Source organism: Zalophus californianus, chromosome 3, assembly GCF_009762305.2.
Source record: "Zalophus californianus isolate mZalCal1 chromosome 3, mZalCal1.pri.v2, whole genome shotgun sequence".
Lineage (NCBI taxonomy): Eukaryota > Metazoa > Chordata > Mammalia > Carnivora > Otariidae > Zalophus > Zalophus californianus.
In genome coordinates this window covers 128,701,590-128,720,597 of record NC_045597.1, presented here as the reverse complement: position 1 = coordinate 128,720,597, position 19,008 = coordinate 128,701,590, and the positions used below count along the sequence as shown (strand labels likewise).

General features: G+C 38.7%; 1 protein-coding gene across 4 annotated transcripts in view; it reads left to right on the top strand.

Annotated features, from left to right (window-relative positions):
• GRB14 (growth factor receptor bound protein 14) overlaps nucleotides 1-19,008 on the top strand; it is a 113,199-nt gene that overhangs the window by 77,240 nt on the left and 16,951 nt on the right. For all 4 annotated transcript variants that reach the window (XM_027591379.1, XM_027591378.1, XM_027591381.1 and 1 more), the window contains 3 exons: nucleotides 10,538-10,659; nucleotides 12,604-12,678; nucleotides 15,482-15,619. In XM_027591379.1, the coding sequence (XP_027447180.1) occupies nucleotides 10,538-10,659; nucleotides 12,604-12,678; nucleotides 15,482-15,619 (335 nt within the window). The remainder of the gene's footprint in view (nucleotides 1-10,537; nucleotides 10,660-12,603; nucleotides 12,679-15,481; nucleotides 15,620-19,008) is intronic.

Below are 19,008 nucleotides of genomic sequence, written 5' to 3'. Positions count from 1 at the left end.
GAGTCACGGTGTCCTGGTAGCACGCTAAGGCTGGCGGCAGAAACTATGAACCTGTGAAGAGTGCTTATAACTAAATCTGCCTCCTGGTGCGACTGATTTTTCCTTCTCAGTGTCTCATAGCCTGAGTTTGGGTCTTATCATTTCTCTCCTCAGGGATTATTTTAGCCTTGTAATGGGTCCCCTTGACTCCGGCATATCAAGGTTATCCACGGGAATGCAGACCTGATTCTTCGTGCGTTACGATCCGAAGTCCTTTGCAGGGCTTGTAGCTCCTATGACCTGCCTACCCCTCCTATCTCCAGCCTTGTGTCTCCCCTCTTCCTCCTCTAAGTTTATACATGAAAGAAGGGCCTGTAGTTGCCTGCATACACTACAGTTTCTATGCCTTGGTTTCCTTGCTCATGCCATAGGATTCTCAGCGAGTTCTTTGTCATCCATCTTTACCTGGCTGTGCCTTTTCCAAGGCTTACTTGGAATTTTAGTCAAAAATGGTAGCAAGGTACAACTGCTAGCCATTTCCTAAAAATATTATGAAAACCCTCAACTGTCGAAGCTGACAGCCAGCTAACCTAGTACCACAGTCTTAGAGGAGAGAGAGAGAGAGAGAGAGAGAGAGAGAGAGAGAGAGAGGCAACTGGAGGCACCCCATGCTCAACCTTATGAAGGAGAGTCGCCCCTTCCATCGGAGAGCACGTAGGCAGACAGATATGTCTCCTCTAGGTTCCAAGCAACTGTTCCTTGAGACAATTAGGATACTTGCTGGCACCACCATTTCTCATACATCCTTTGGGAAATTGCAAATCCCGAAAATAACAGAAGCACCGGGAGTCAGTGATGAGGTGTGTCCTGGGAGGGGATGTTTCCACATGTACATGCTAGACTGGGGTGTGGAAAATAAGCAGATTTGTCCAAGAAATTGATATAAGGCTGTTCAAGCAGGATTATTTACAATATTAATTAGAAAAATAAAACCTAATGATATAATAATAGGGGGACGTAATAAATTACAGTACATCCATGGGATATAAGTTATGCAGCTTTTGATCACGTTTTTGGAGTTCTTCCTTTGAAGACTGATGTGGACAGATATAAGATTTTAAAGCTGATTGATTGAAGGTATATATATAAACATATATACAATGTTTTCTAAGTTTTGCGAAAAATATATACAAATATATTCATATAGACCCAGAGAAAAAAATAAGAAGGGAATATACTGAAATGTTAAGTCCTAATTCCTGATTGATAGATTTAAAGATGGATTGTAATTGTCCGCTGTTCATGGTTTTCAGAGTCCAGAGTGCTAACCATTACACCATGGAACCTGTTCATGGTTTTCAAATTTCCCATAATGGGAATGTATTATTTTAGAAATCAGAAAAAAGGAAGCAAACACAATTTTAAAAACAAAGAGATTTTTAAAGACTGAGACATCTTCCTGAAGCTTCATGTTGGGCCAAGTACCCATCTTCTCAGCTGCTGTTACATTTTCTGCAACTATCTTAATAGTGATCATATTATTAAAACTAGACAGTAATTCCATGAGAGCTGGAACTCTGTGTATACTTTTTTGTAATCCAGGGTCTAGAACAAATAAATGGTTTTTGAACTAAACTGTACTAAACTGTAAGGTACTTATACCGAGCAGTTCAAAGGATGGATTACAATGTACATAGAAGGAAGAGACTAGGAAAAGAAGCCAAAGAAGCAACACGGGTACCTAGATGCAAATTTGCTCTCAGTCTTTAAAGGATGCATTAGGTAACTTAGAATTTATGGAAGGGGTTTCTAAACTTTTTGAGTATTTATCAATCAGCTTGAGGTGATGTGTATGCAAATACTTTGCGGAAAAGTAAGGATTTCTATGAATACAAGTTGTGATTGGTGAGTCTAAGTTAATATGAAGACTACTTCAGTTTGTTGCAGAATGATCTGCAAGGCCTTTACACCCATCAAGCTTAAGTGTCAAGATTTTCCTATTAATTGCACTTACGGAGCTGAATATGGTGCTAGCGATTTTTCCAGGCGAGCTCGCTAGTATTAGAGAGTTTTCTTAGGTTAAGGAACCTTTCAGAATTGAGCCCTATTTTTATCCTTTGCTTCTCCAGTTTTTGTTTTGCTTGGTCAGAGGCTGTTCATTTTTATCTGAAAATAAGATTGACAAAATGTATGTAGTTTCTGCCTCGCCCAGAGAAGTACAAGGACCATTTGTCTCCTGGAGTTTCCTGTAACAAAGGTATACAAAGAATTGTTTTCTGGGCGAATTAGAGGTAAAAGCCACTTTTGTTTCTTCTCTTATCAAGTGATGAGAAGAGTAGGGACTCAGGTTTCTATTTAAGCCCCACGCTGTACTTTCAGTAGATTCAGCGAAGAAATCCAGGCAGAAGGTCACAGGTGAACACTTTCCATTCTGGGAGGATTGAGGGTTTTTAAAAGACTTTGAAGTGAAATCAACAGTTTCAGAAGAAACTTCTTTCCTCTCTTCTCCTTCTCTCTCTCTCTCTTTTTTTTTTTTAAGAAAAAGTTTCTGGAAATTAAACAGAAAACAGAATTACAGGTAGTTATTATTTGGCCATATTTCGTTGCATTGCTATGACACTTCACGCTGGTCTGTCAGAAACAAAGATAAAACTTCAAGTGACATGATAAAACTTTTAGTTTTAAGAAAGCTTTTCTTTACTCCTTTGGAGGCTTTTCCCCCTCTTTTTCTCCTTTTTGGATACTGTTTTGAAGTGATTTAGGAGGGCTTCTCTCCTCTTTTTCTGCCTACATAGAAGTGGTATACAGTCATTGTCATTCACTTTCCAATGCCTGATGAATACTGCAGAATGTTTTCTAAGTAGACTTGTATGTGTAAAGTTTTGATAGTATATTTTAATATAGTATTTTATGAAGCCCTTAGGGTCTTAATAAGGTCTTTAAAAGAATCATGATGAATTTCTGAGAAAGGTACCTAGGGTCATTTATCACATGGTAATCCAAAAAGTATTTGAACTCATTCTGCGTGACAGTTCTTAGTATCATTGTTTTTGAGTATTGCAGCAGAGAGCCCCCAGTTACAGAATTAATTTGTTTCTTTTTGACATTTAAAACATGTATTATAAGTTACTTAGTAGGATCATTAGTTGGTTAAAATCCACTTGGTTTTAGAATGACACTGAAGAGGAAGAATCAGTAGAAAGTTAACTAGAAGCCATCTAGACTAACTAGTATTTTTTTTGTTTTTCCCCCATTCTCATGTCTCGGTGATGATGTCCCAGGCCTAGCCTAAGCAAAACAAAGCTGGTCTTCAGCAACTTTTCACCTCCCTTTACTCATTCTTCTTTTCCTCTCCAAGTTATCCTTCTAGGCATCTTGTATCTTCATGTTGAACTCTTCCCTATTAAAGTCTGTATTTAGTTAGTTACCTTTAAAAAAAGAAACCAGGGGGCACCTGGGTGGCTCAGTCGTTAAACATCTGCCTTAGGCTCAGGTCATGTGCATCCAATTGGGATAGTAATGTATACATTTGAAAAGATTATTAATATAATATAATTTTGAAAAGCCAGATTCTGTGATAAGGAAATTTTAGCTCCATTACCACAGGAGTGTGTGAGACGAGAACCTGTAGCCGCTTCTGATCCTCTGGACTTTGCTATTTTACTTCCTTCTATGTTATCTGAATTTTCACTAGAATATCCAGAAATCATCTTTGAAGGAATGAAAAATATGTCTTCTGCTTTCTCACACACTCTAGTTAATCTAGCTGTCTTTGAAGAAATTTTTCTCCTTAAGATTACCAGGATATTTTCCCCATGCTAGTTATGTGTTATTTAGACATTCAGTACTACAGTTCTGTGAAATTTTCCGTGAATATCGTATGTTATCTTTCCTTTCTAGATTGCTGTGCTGGGCTTAGTTTACATGTAGACTGCCACTTGGTGATCACAAAAGTGCTTTTCATTACACATAAAGCTTGGTTTTTCTGCCCTTTTTTGTTTTATTTCCTTTTTTGGTACAGCCCAAATTCAAGTGATTTATGTTACTTTCATTTGAGATTAAGATTGATATGATTTGAAATACTGCCCATTATTTTTGTTCCCCTTACACTCAAAATGTGGTTTTTTAGTTTCACTTAATTAGTAAATATTTATTGAACACATTTCAAAATAAAAGAATTTGGAGCAGTTGAAACATAAGAGCTGCAGGAACATGAGAGAGGATTTTAGTTGATATGGAAAGAATGAGCAGGATATAAATAGGCTCGGCAGAGGCAGCAGGGGATGCCCCTCCAGTGGGAGCTGTGGGGGGGGCAGAGGCTGCAGGGGATGCCCCTCCAGTGGGACCTGTGGGGGAGGCAGAGGCAGCAGGGGATGCCCCTCCAGTGGGAGCTGCGGGGGAGGCAGAGGTGGCAGGGGATGCCCCTTTAGTGGGAGCTCTGGGGGGGGGGGAGCCAGAGGCAGCAGGGGATGCCCCTCCAGTGGGAGCTATGCGGGGGGGCAGAGGCTGCAGGGGATGCCCCTCCAGTGGGAGCTGTGGGGGGGGGGGGCAGAGGCGGCATGGGATGCCCCTCCAGTGGGAGCTGTGGGGGAGAAGGCAGAGGCAGTGCTTGCAGATGAACAGCGTCGACGTGGGATCAGACATGCGGATGCTGTTCAAATCCTGAGATGTTCACTATTCTGAACTTCAGGTTCCTTTTCTGTAAGATGCAACTATAACTTGCTCATTAGACAGTGTTACTGCTTTACCACAGACCTAGTGACTTCAAACAACAGAAATGTAATCTCTAGCAGTTCTGGAGGTGAGAAGTCCAAAATTAAGGTCACTGGGCTGCACTCAAGATGAGGGCAGGCTCTTTCTGGGGCTTTAGAAGGACTCCATTCCTTGCCTCTTCCAGCTTCTGGTGGTTACCATCGTTCCTGGACTTGTGTCCGTGTCACTTGAGTCTCTCTCTGTGATCACATTGCCCTTTCCTCTTCTGTCTGGGTCACATCTCTTTCTGTCTCTGTTTTATAAAGGTCCTTGTAATTGGATTTAGAGCCTACCTGGATAATTCAGGATAATCTCTTCCTCTCAGTATCTTTAAGTTAATGACATCTGCAAAGACTTTGCCATATAAGGCAACATTTATAGGTTCCAGATGTCTTTGGGGCCATTATTCAGCCTACTGAAAATATTATAAGAATTAAAGCACGCCTGGGTCGGTTAAGTATCTGCCTTCGGCTCAAGTCATGATCCCAGGGTCCTGGGATCGAGCCCACATCAGGCTCCTTGCTCAGTGGGGAGCCTGCTTCTCCCTCTGCCCCTCCCCTTCTCGTGCTCTCTTTCTCTCTCAAATAAATAAAATCTTTTAAAAATATTATAAGAATCAAACATTGCAGTGAAAAAGGTCTCAGATGGAGACTTGCAGAGATGTAACTACCTTTATTTCAATAACTTGAATAATTTTTGATTCTCATTCTCTTGCCTTATTAACAGAAGACAGTTTAATCTTCTATGATTTGTTTTTTTATGGATTGTTCTCAGTGTTGTTGGGGTAAATAATAAATTCAGGTTTTATAAATGAGTTACATACAGGTTTAAATATTCTCAATTGAAGGTTTAGACCTACTTTCACTTCTGCAACATGCTGGTGAGGCATTAAGTCCCAGGATGGGTATTTGCCTAACCCTTGCTCTTCATGTTCTGGAAACTCTTGTTCCTCTCAAATTTATTTGAGTACCATAAAGCCACTTAAAGTGCATGCTCTTCTCTTAGCTCATCCATGTTCCCGATGGGGATGTGGTACTGTTGCCATATGCTCTTTCTTTCTCCATAATGGAATGCTATGGACTCCTCTGCCTCGATGTTGCCCTCAGTTATGGCTTCTCCATCATGCTAGATGTAGGGTTTCTACTGGAAGCTAGATGTCTCCTAACACTATCCTCTGGTTTGAGCCACATAGCATCATTAAACTTATCTGGTGTTTTATCACCATCAACTTGTCACCCTGAAAGCGTTCTCATTCTTGAAGGGGACTGGATTACAGGGTCTCTTGGTCCTACACTGTCCACTTTTTCTAGCTCAATCTCTATTCCATCCTTTCTTCCACCAACCTCTTAACTGCAGCAACTTTCTCAGAAGACAGAAGGTGGATCCCTATATGAGGCAATCAAGGATTGGCTAGGCATGATCTCCCCAAGCACTTATATCTGTCAAAGATTGATAAAGTCTCATTGTGAAGCTCAAAAGTAAATAAAATGCATTTCTGTAATTTTTTTTCCTCTCTGCATAGCATATCTTGAGGGCAGAACATAGGATTCTTTAGTGGTAGAGGTAATGGGTACAAAGAAACACAGGTTGGTAAAACAAGCAAACATCTTGCTTACTACCTTGAAATTTTCTTCTGCTGCAGTTGCAAAAAATATGGATATCATGCTTAGCATATAGTATGTTGAATGTGATACTATGTTTCACAAGCCTGAAAATACCAGCTGGTTTGTGTGAGAAGTAGACAAAAGTAAGAATAATAGAGAGATTGTTAGGGATGTGACTTGCCGCTGGATATCTTAGTAACTGTTGACTCTCCCCAACCCACTTCTCTTACAGTTTTTCTTTTTTTTTTCCCTCTATTTATTTATTTTTTTGATGTAGTGTTCCATGATTCATTGTTTGTGTATAACACCCAGTGCTCCATTCAGTAGGTACCCTCTTTAATACCCATCACCAGGCTAACCCATCCCCCACCCCCCTCCCCTCTAGAACCCTCAGTTTGTTTCTCAGAGTCCATAGTCTCTCATGGTTCGTCTCCCCCACCGATTTCCCCCCCCCTTCATTTTTCCCTTCCTACTACCTTCTTTTTTTTTTTTAACATATAATGTATTATTTGCTTCAGAGGTACAGGTCTGTGATTCAACAGTCTTACACAATTCACAGTGCTCACTGTAGCACATACCCTACCCAATGTCTATCACCCAGCCACCCCATCCCTCCCACCCCCCACCACTCCAGCAACCCTCAGTTTGTTTCCTGAGATTAAGAATTCCTCATATCAGTGAGGTCATGTGATACATGTCTTTCTCTGATTGACTTATTTCGCTCAGCATAACACCCTCCAGTTCCATCCACATCGTTGCAAATGGCAAGAGCTCATTCCTTTTGATGGCTGCATAATATTCCATTGTATATATATATATCACATCTTCTTTATCCATTCATCTGTCGATGGACATCTTTGCTCTTTCCACAGTTTGGCTATTGTGGACATTGCTGCTATAAACATTGGGGTGCACATACCCCTTCAGATCACTACATTTGTATCTTTGGGATAAATACCCAGTAGTGCAATTGCTGGATCGTATGGTAGCTCTGTTTTCAACTTCTTGAGGAACCTCCATACAAAATGACTTCTCATCTGACTCTAAGGAAACACCAGAACCTCACTATGAACTGAAGGGCTTTCTGCAGACTTCCCAGCTCATCACCATTGCTTCTCTAACCTCTCCTAGTATTTGCCCCTTTGCTCACTCAGCTTCAGCCACGTTAACCTCCTTGTGGTACTTCAAACATAGAGTCTTGCTCTTGCCTCAGAGGCTTTGTTCTTGTTCTTCCTGTTGGTGTCTGCTTGGCTCAGGCCCCTTTCTCCTTTGGGTCTTTGTTCAAACATTACCTTCTCAATGAGACCTATCCTGGCAAGCTGTTGAAAATGAATTCTTTTCCCCTATGGCCTCCTTTCTCCCTGTGCCCTGCTCTATTTTTCTTTGTTGTGTTTATCACTTGCCTGTTAAGATTTACATTTTATTTATAGTCCTCATCTTCCCATTAGAATGAAAGCTCCCTGAGGCAGTGACTTCTGACTGTTTTATGCACTACAAAATTCCAAGCCCCAAGATGAATGTCTGACACATGGTAGGCCTTCAGTAAATATTTGTCAAATGGATGAATGGTTAGTATAACTGCCAGACTACATGGATGTATCCCACAGCAAGTAGGGAGTAGAAAGTACTTTGAGCAAGGGTTACATTGACACACATGTTCTATGAGGTTTGCTATGGTATCAGTGTCCAGGTTGGATTGGAAGAAAGAGAAACCAGAAGTTTGGAGATTAGTTAAGAAAAAATGAAGGTCTAAATTGGAATTGTGACAATGTGAGGGGTTGTTGAGAGACATTTGGAGGGCAAATCCCTGGTGTCTGGGGATAGTGGAAGTGGGGCATAGAGGAGTGGCTATAAAGATGCAATGGAGATAGGAGAGTTTAGGAAAAAGCAGTTTGAGAGAGAAAAGGGAAGATGACTTTGTTTTCAGGTTTATTTTTTATTTTGATAAAATGTACATAACATAAAATTTACCAGTTTTAAGGGTATAATTCATTGGCCTTATGTACATTCATACTGTTGTACAACCATCACCACTACCCATCTCCAGAACATCTTTATCTTCTCATAGTGAAACTCTGAGCCCATTGAACAATAACCCCTTGCTCCCTAGTCCCTGCAACCCCCATTCTACTTTCTGTCTCTACGAATTTGTCTATTCCAGGTATCACATATAAAAGGAATCCTATAATATCGGTTCTTACGTCTTCTTATTTTACATATGATATCTTTAAGGTCCATCCATGTTGTAGCACATGTCAGAATTTCATTCCTTTTTAAGGCTAAATATTCCATTGTATGTGTGTCCTACATGTTGTTTGTCCATTCATCTTGTTGGTGGACACTAGGGTGTTTCTACCTATCATGAATAGTGCTACTATGAACATTGGTATACAAACATCTGTTCTAGTCTCTGCTTTCATTTCTTTTGGTTATATGCTCAGGATTGGCGTTGCTGGAATCGTTTACTATTTTGGGGGAACCACCATACTGACTTTGGATTTAGACAAACTGTGTTTGAGGTGTTGGAAAGTCTAACAGTTGGGACTAGAGCATGAGTAAAAGCAACTGTAGCCAGAGATTTCATCTCAAGGAACTCAACAGGCGGGATGGCTGAAGGAGAGTGAATTAGCTTAAGAAACGAAAAGAAAAGATTTTAGCCAAGGATTGCATCTTAGGAGGGAGGAGGAGCTATGGGAGCTCATCAGTGAGACAGAAAAAGAGCAACTGGAGTTAGAAACAGAACCCAGAGTGTTGATGCACACTTAGCTCAAACTCATCCATATTCATTGAGAATTCTTTCAGATGAATAAACTTCTATTTAAGTATGACATTACTTTCAAGGGTTTGGGTGTTGTAAGTCACAGATCACTACTGAGTGTTGAATGTTTGAGACACAGATACTTTTCAAAAAGGTCCTAGAAGCACCTAAAAAAAGCAGAGGATTTCTATATTCCTTAGTTGGCTGTTCTTCACTTCCTGTTTTGCATTAGTAATTTCACAGTAACTTTTCTTTAACCTTTTATTGAAATATGATATACCTTAAGAAAAGTGAACAAGCCATATGTGGACAACTCAGTGAACTCTCATGTTGCATAAACTTGGATATCCAATACCCAGAACAAAACAGTATCTCCTACACCCAGTTGTTTCCCTCAAGCCCCTGCTCCCTCACCCACTCTCCCCATTATCTTGATTTCTAACACTATAGATTTATTTTACCTGTGTTGAACTTTATGTAAGTGTAAGCATGTAGTGTGTACTGTTTGTGCCTGACTTCTTTCATTTAATGTCATGTTTGTGAAATTCACCCATACAGTTGTGTGTTGTTGTAGTATGTATTCCACTACTTATTACACTGTTTACACTATTCATTCATTCTCATGTTGATTGGCATTTGGGTAGTTTCCAGTTTGGGGCTATTATGAATAGCACTACTATGGACATCAAGTTTCTTATTAAAATAGGAATTGTGCATGTTATGTTCCCCTCTGTAAAGTTGTTTTTGCTTATTTCATTTAAGTACCTTTCCTCCCAAGCGCCTTTCTAGACTGCCTAAAATATATTTGCCTGAACATTAGTTTTGAAAGGATAAAGTGCCACAAGAAATTAGGTTTCTTCAAAGTTGTACGTTCTTGCATAAAAATTTTTCCTTTTAAAGCATTTATTTTAATTTTTCTGAACTATCCAGACTATGTATCTTAAATGCATTTTGAACCTGTCAAAATTTTTCATCTCTTAATGGGGTGAATTGTTCTACTTTGAGGCAAATATTTTAATTTTGGCATCATGACAAATTGGAGAAAAAAAGAATAGCTCCCTCATCCTTAATGCAGATTTGTTATCAAACTTAATTATAATTTACATAGCAGTAAAAGGAATTGGCAATTAGCAAAAAGTGCATTGTGACATTTTGTCATTTTTCTCCTCAGGTTACAGTCTGCTTTGGTATAAAAAAATCAACATTACTAATTCAAAATTGCTAAAATAGTATCAATCTGGCTATTCTAGAATTGAATTGAAATTTGCTATATTTAATAAAGATACATACATAAATTTATAAATTTGTGTGGGTACATGTGTCCATGTATATTTCTTTCTACCTACATGTTTGTCTGTCTTTTCTATCTATTCATTTGTCCATCCATCCATCCATCCATCCATCCATCATTCTGTTGACATACTCACGGAAACATTCCTTACAGAAAGAACAATGGAAGACCATGAGCTGGTGATTGAAGTGCTATCTACCTGGGGAATGGAAGAAGAAAATAAACTATACTTTAGAAAAAATTATGCCAAATATGAATTCTTTAAAAACCCAATGGTAAGTGAAATCCCCATTAATAGTTATGGGAAATAAATGAATTCATTAAGTGTTATTTTACTTTATGTGAAGAAAAGAGTCACCATAAATCAAATACAATTCTCCATTCGGTAAATTGTAGGTAAAAATTCTGTTCCGTGAACATCATAGTTACGTTTCTTTGTAGTCTAACAATGATTAGTCAGCATTATCACAGAAGTTCAGATTAACCATTTTGGGGAGCTATTTCTTCTTTTTCTTGCCTTTTTTTTTTTTAATTTCTCCTTGTCTTTTTTTTTTTTTATTATGTTATGTGATAGACATTGGGGAGGGTATGTGCTATGGTGAGTGCTGTGAATTGTGTAAGACTGTTGAATCACAGAACTTTTTCTTGCTTTTTAAGAAGAAGAAGATAGTATACATTTAATTTGGGGAATCAATTATTAGATATCCTTAAGCAGCTCCAAAATATTATAGTTTAACACTTTTCATAGAATTTAGGAAATTTAAATAAGAAAATTTCTAAAGCAAAAACAGATTGATGATTGTTGGGAGTGCCATAGCTTAGCCAAAAATTTTCAGATTGACATGAATCTTGCTGTTCCAAAATATTTTTTCAGTGCAGTAATGACTGAGCTAAGTAGAAATGAGTTAAAGACCGGAGCATTATCTAATAAATACTACTTTCATGATAGTTCTCTTTAAAAGAAAAGAAATATGTGTCACATTCTAGTGAAGACCTAGGGATCTGGAAAAGTCAGAATAGCCTCTGGGCTCATTATTTTAAATTGTTTTTGTCTCTGCAGCTGTAGCATATTTTTACACGAAGTTTTGGATAATTGGATTGAAATGATCCTTTATGAAAAATATATGATACACACTATAATAGAATATTTTCAAACCCTGAAAGACCTCTTATGTTCTCTTTTATTTGAACCTATTAATAAAAACATAATGGGATGATCTTTGACAAAGAAAATAAGAGTCCTAATAAAAATCAAATAGAATTAGAATTTGAAGGGAAACGATTTTCTTGTTGTTAATCTTTGTTAAAAGCAAGAATTTAAAAGTATAGTTAAAGGCATATGGTTTTAGTGCTTGTTTTTTTATATTTTATTATTATTATTATTATTTGAACAAGGCCGTACACTCATTTTGTAGACCTAGAGCTGTGGTTCTCAACTGGGGGCGATTTGACAATGTCTGGAGACATTTTTGCTTGTCATTCCAGGGCTGGAGGGACAGGGGGGCTGCTAGTAGATAGAGGCCAGGAATGCTGTAACTAATACTGACCACAGTATTAGACCAAATGGTAGTAGAACGGTTGTAAAACCCCATCCTTGGAGGAAATATAGTAGTCTATATTTTCCCAAATGTGTCTGATCATAAAAATTACCTGGGGGAGGAGAGAGTACCCAGACCTACTGAATCAGACACTCTAGGAACGAGGCTTGGGAATTCCTATTTTAAACAACTGCCCTAGGTGAATTTTATGATTGAACGACGTTGAAAAGGACCTGACTTTTAGCTCCCTGGCCCTACAACAAGTCCTGGTTCCTTTACGTGTGGCTATGACCTTGGGTATACCCCTTACTTCTAGGAGCCTTGACTTTGTGACATGGAGTTGATGGTCCTTTATTACCTGCCAGAGTGCCCACAGGACTCAGGGAAGACATAGGGGAACAAGCACGCTGTCATCCTGAGGGCACTGTTTTGAACTTGACGAATGTGGCTCTCTCTGCATCCGCGTTATCTGAGGGTGCTTGCGACTCTTTGGGCCCTACTCCTACCTTCTCATTAAGATACCTGAACGTAGAGTCCAGGGATTGGCATTTTGAGAAGGACTTTAGGTGAATTTTCAACACACTGATTTAAAGAACTTTTCCTGGAGCTTACTATATTGGTCACAATTGAATCTTTTCTAACATGGCTTTTGAAATAATGTAACCTGTATCTTTTCGTCAGTATTTTTTTCCAGAGCATATGGTGTCTTTTGCAACTGAAACCAATGGTGAAATATCCCCCACACAGATTTTGCAGGTAAAATATATTTCCATTAAAGTATGTAAGTAACAGTGTAATAAAGGGAAACTTTAAGGTCCATATTTTTACATGCCTAGATTTTGAAATGTTATACCTCGATGGATGAATTTTTGCTGGAGGTGAACCTGAAAGAAAAGAAAGAATAGGAAAGAAAAGAACAAAACCTGAAAAAAGAAGTCCCTAAATCAGGAAAGGCTCCTAACACCAGTATTCTTTCTAGTTTTGGCCAATTGTCAAAGGATTTTCAGTGTTTAAAAAATGTGTTCAAAAAATGTGTATCATGAAAGGAAACTTGCAGAATTTTGCTCTGTGATGTGTTTAAAGTCTATGTTAGCCTTTTTGAAAAATCAAAATCCCCAGTAAATTGTAGAGATTTTGCTAACAGATATTTAGTATTAACCTTTATAACAAATGCTCCCAATCCTATTTGTGATAAAATATTTAGCAACTGAGTGAAAGGAGAAAAAAAAGATAGAAAAAATATATATTTTGTACACTGACGTGTCATTAGCTATGTTGGATACTTGAGCAGAATTCCGAAATGTCTTAGCTGAAATAAGAATACTAGTTATTTAATTAAAAATCACCTTAGTTTTGCATCTTTGGGGCTCATTTCTTCGAAACTGGCAGTGGCTTTATGTGATCATTTTTAAAAGATATTTTCATTACAATAAAAGAATGATTTTCGTTATTTTATTTTTTGTAGGTCAGTAGATTTCACATCAGAAGCTCTGCAGTTGTTAACAGGTTAATGTTCAGCAGTGTCTTTATAATGGTTACTGTTTGATCTAAGCCTGCAGATATGGTCATACCCATTCAGTATTCTCTGATCTTTAAAGAAGACAGCTTTTAATATTTCCTATATAGATACTACTTTAAGTATATTGGTATTTAAACATATCGGTAAATACATTGGGTGGTATGGATCTGTTTTCTATGGGCTTTTTAATAGGTTATATTTCATTTTTGCTCTTCATAATATTTTAGCAACATGATTAGTCTCAGAGATTTTCCTAAAAGCGTCTTCTGTGCTACCGGGTTTTGCAGACACCCCATCAGAATACTAGGTTGAATGGCAGGGGCGGCAGCGGCTGTGCGTGAGGACCCCCCCCCCCGCCCCCCGGCTCCCAGGCCCTCTCGGTGCTTCACCACTGGATTGTGACAGTGTGGCGGGTTGGAGTTTTTATTGCACCTCCTTCCCCCAGTTCTCCTCTAATATAGTTATATTACTTTAATGTGAAATTACAAAAACAAGAAAAATCATAGCTTTGGAATCAGATAGCCCTGCATGCGCCTCTGACCTTTTCTCTCCACTGAGGCAATGTTTCCACTTTTTAAAACGTTTCTTCTCTTTCTAGTATGACCTCTGTGACTCCCTTTTTAAAATTTAATTGGTTTGGTTTAATAACTTGGAAAGCACTCAAACTAAAAACCTACTTGCCTGTTTTGCATGTCAATTAATTAATAACTGTGGCTCATTACGTTAAAAATTTTTTAATAATTTACTTAAAAACATACATATCTCTTCTCAGCATTTCCCTGAGTAGCCTTTTAAAATATGTCACATCATTTTAGGTAGTAATTTCTCTTACTTTCAGTTTTTCCATTTTGCATTTGTTTATTCATAGGGATTTCTGTTTTCTTCTTTTAATGAGATGCTAATGCATTTCCATTGTCTTATTAAGGATGCTGAGTACAACGACTCATACAGAGCTCTTCCTTTTCATTCTCATTTTCCTGACCAGCACATGCCTACTGTCTCAGTTCATTATTACTTTGTAACAAACTATTCCAAACCTTAATGGCTTAAGTACCCACTCACATTTTGCCAGCAGTTTTGTGGGTCAGGAATTCGGAGAGGGTTTAGCTGGGTGGGTCATCTCTGAGGCACTTGACTCTCTGGGGGTTGAGGATCCCCTTCTAAGATGGCTTTTCACTATGTGTCCCTGCTACCCCTGGACCGCTCTTCTCTCCACATGCGGTCTCCATCCTCACGGGCTTTAATAGTGCATCGGCCTTCTCACAGCAGAGCTGTCTCAGGGTAGTCACATTTCTTATGTGACCGCTAGCTTCCAGGAGTTAACTAGTGTAGGCCATCAGGCTAGTTAAGGACTAGAACTAGAACGAGCTGTCACTACTGCCATATTCCATTGGTTAAAGAGTTATAAGCCTTGCTCAGATTCAAAGGGGTAGAGAAACAGACTCCAGCTCTTCACGGTTAGGTGGCAAGATAACCTTGCAGAAGAGTATGTGGGATGGGAGATAATGTTGCGGTTCTCTTTGGAAAACACAAGGTGCCATAACCACCCCCCACTGAGCCCCATAGAGGACAAAGAAAAGATTGTTTGCTTTACCTCATCAAGGAGGTGAACTCGGCTCAACTTTCTAAACAATTGAATAATTGAAGTCAAGATCGTGGTCTTCTACTTATGCTGTAATGAAGTTGAAAAGCTCTCAGGGAGAATCATAGAAAAGGATGAAAAGTATCAGGACTTAACTCTTAGATGAAATCTAGCTTTCCAAATAGACATTCAAAAAACTTATCATTTTGGTGTTTGGCTAAGTCCTGACCGCTTAGAATGTATATTTTGTGAACAGATTTTCATTTGGAACTTGCCTCAGGTTATCAAAAGACTGACTTATTTTCTGTTGCATTTATATTGCCATGCCTGTAATGATACATTTAAGTGGTATTGACACTGTTAGAGTTTACATGTCTATATTTGAAATCTTCGGTTACTGTAAGGCTACAGTATTATCGATTCAGAAACAGCATGAGGATGTCTGACTTTTCTTGCAGATGTTTCTGAGTTCAAGCACATACCCTGAAATCCATGGCTTCTTACATGCAAAAGAGCAGGGAAAGAAGTCCTGGAAAAAGATTTACTTCCTTCTAAGAAGATCTGGTTTATATTTTTCTACTAAAGGGACATCAAAGGTAATTGAAATGTCCTTGATATGTTATGAATTATAAGGGAAAGTGGGTTTTACTTTGTTTTTATTAGTATATTACTGGATATCAAGAGTTGGTACATTAAAATAAATAAAAAATCTTTAAAAAAAATCCTTTAAGAGTTGGTACATTGATTTTAGATCCCAAACATTTGCCATAATCTGTTTAAAAACTGACTATTCAGCTTTGTTCCCCACTGATTTCAACATACATCCTGTGATAGAATCTACACGCTCTTATTTCGGGACCACATACTGTGCTCATTTCTCCTCCACTCCGAATGCACCCCCTGCTCCTTACCCTCGGTTGCAGATTGTGAGGTCTGGCACACGGTCTCCTCTTTGCACCCCAGGTCATCCTGCTGATCTTGCCCACTTCTGAACTCCTGTTTTTGTTGATGCAGTAACTGTAACTAACTCAGCTGAGTCTGTAATTGCTCTTTAATTCCTTTGTGTGTGTGGTAGTTTTCTCTCCTTAGCTAGATTGTACATTCCTAAAGGGAGTTAGTTATATTATGACCGGGGGTGGATGCATGTGTTCATTTATGTGCTGGTGTGCATATACTTGTGCATACAGTCACATTAGACACGCCTGTGCAGATGCTCCCACACACCATCACTTGCCCATGTCGTTCCCACCGCGCTCAGCACCATGTTGTCTGTGTGTCTGTGTGGTCTAGTCAGTGTCAACTACGCCATGTTTTATAAGTGCTGACGTTTTATGCAAAGCATTGATCTCTTTCAAGTAAAACTACTTTTGAGAGTTTTCATGGGTGACTATTTTAATTCTATTTTCATGCATCTGTTGTTGTCAGACAACATTGTTAATTCTTCGTGGGTAATCTGTCATTTTTCTCTGGCCGTTTTTCAAATATTATGATAATCGTTGGTGTTCAGTAATTTCCCTGACCATATTTCTAGGTGCATTCAAATGTATTCTGATATATCTTACTCGATTCTCAACATATGCATTCAATCTGCAAATTTCTTTTTCTTTTATGCTGGAAATGTTCATCCATTATTTATTGCTCACTCTCATTATGTGAGCCTTTCAATTTCTGTAGGCTTTTCGGTCTTGGCTTGTCATGGCTCCAGGCACCCATTTGCTTGTGGCGACCTCCCTCTAGGCTTTCTGTCTTTACATGGCCTTCTATTTCTCTGTCTCTTAAAAGGACACTTGTCATTGGATTTAGGACCCACCCAGATAATCTGAGATGGACTCATCTTGAGGTCCTTAACTTAATTACATCTGCAAAGACCCTTTTTCCAAATCAGGTGGTATTCACAGTTTCTTGGGATGGGGGCAGGGATATTTTTGGGAGGGGGGCAGTCACTCAATTCACTGTAGAAAGCCTGTGAAATATTTTGAGCAAGAGAGTGAGATGATCAAGTTGTAAGATTACTATGGCCATAGGGAGCTTAAAAAAATCAGGTGGATAGAGAGAGAGAGAGAAAAAAGGGAGTGAGGGGAAGGGAGCAAAGGAGGCAGGGAGTGGGGGGACAGACAGAGAGAGAGAGAGTGACTAGAGGCACAGATGCTAATTAGATGGTCATTCAGTAATCCAGAGTGGAGGTGATGGGATTTAACCTAGGATGAGCAGTGGAGGGGGAAGAAAGGGATGGTTAGGAGATTAAATGGCAACTGGCCAAGTTTTGTGGACTGATTGATGTGAAAGGAGAGGAAGCATTTTTAAATGTTCCTAGAGAAAGAAATAAGAAATAGGCAATTATTTAATACAGTAAACAGGAATAGGAGATTTGCTATCACATTATCTTAGAAGTAGGATAATGATCTTAGTTCTAGATAAATTGTGTTAAGGGTGAAGCATCCAAATGGAAATGCCCAGAATACAGTTAATGACAGCGACCAGATATTCTGGTGATAGGGAGCCACAAGGAGTGATGTTGACTCGTCCAAACTTTCCTCAGCTTTCCCTCATACACAGTTCTTCTTCGTTGCTGTTCACATGTGTTCCTGTCACGTGTGTGTGTCTCCTTGAAGTGTAAGTGTTGGAACGGGGCTCTACTAATTTATCATCACATTCCCTTACAGAAGTGTTTTGTTTTTAAGTATCTATCATTTGACTACTGGTATTGAACTAATTTTTCTTGAACATTTAAACTAGTTTTCAAATTTCTCTATCAGGACTAATGTTAGGATAAATAATTACCTATTTCTATAATTAAGGTTTTAGACTTTCTCTAGTCTAAATTTTAGTGAGATTGCTCTTTTCCCTGTGTTCCCAAGTATAAAATTACATGTGAAGGTGTTTTTTAAACAAATACATACATATCTTTTATACTTTTAACATCAGAGAAAAGTGGCTTCTACATCCAGTAATCATGTTGATCCTACTCTTTCCAGAGAACTTTCACTGGAAGATATGATAATGTTTCTTTAATTCCTAAATTCTTATTTCTTCAGCAGGTTTCTCATTAAAATCAACTGCCCATTGTATTTTTACTTCCGCCTTCGCCTCCTCTCCCTGCCCACCCGTTATACAAAAGATAACTCCTTATTCCTTCTCCTGGATCCACGCTTTTGTCCTTGCAATGGACTTCCCCTTGGCCAGGCAGAATTAAGAGCATCGAACTTCTGTTCTCAGTCCATATCTTAGCTCTTTTCAACATATTGTCTGACTTACCTATACGTTAGTACACAATATTCTTCTCTCTAGCCTGTGTCGTCTAATGAGCTCATGTTCCACAGTCTATACATGAAAACGATTTTCAGTTTCCCCTCAAAAAAAAAAAAAAAAAGAAGAAATACAAGGTATTAGGTAACCTCAAGGATTATGACCTCGATATAAATTATGCATGTTATCTAATGTCTAATATGACATTTCTGCCTGGGAAAGAGGCCATTTCCTGTCCTTTTTCTGTGAGAAGGTCTTGATTTATTATACTTTCTGAAGATGTGGGCTGCATGGGAGTTAGTTAACCACGGCTACAAGCCTTGGAGATGTCGCTCTGACTTTTAGTTACAGAGAAACGTCTAAGTACACCTTTCTCCCACTCTCCCCTTGTATACACACATCCATGCGTAGCCTTTGCTGACCATACCAGGCCAGGCTTTTAGTCTTACAGTATCATAAGCCTTGCTCTATCTGCACTAATGGAGCAAAAATCAGTCAAGAGATGAAATTCATCATGCCTCTGTAGCCTTCTAGAGTTTCTCAAGCTGCCTTTTTTTCTTACATCCAGAGAACTCAGCTACATTGACTTCTACAGTGTCAGCGGACAGGGCTGGTTTTATCTTTTCTTCATGGGAATCAGACATTTTTACTAGCAAATCAGTTTCTATCAAAAAATAGTTTTAAAGGCCATGACAGTAAGAGTACCTTTCTCCTTCCTCTTCCCTTGTTCCAAGGGCCC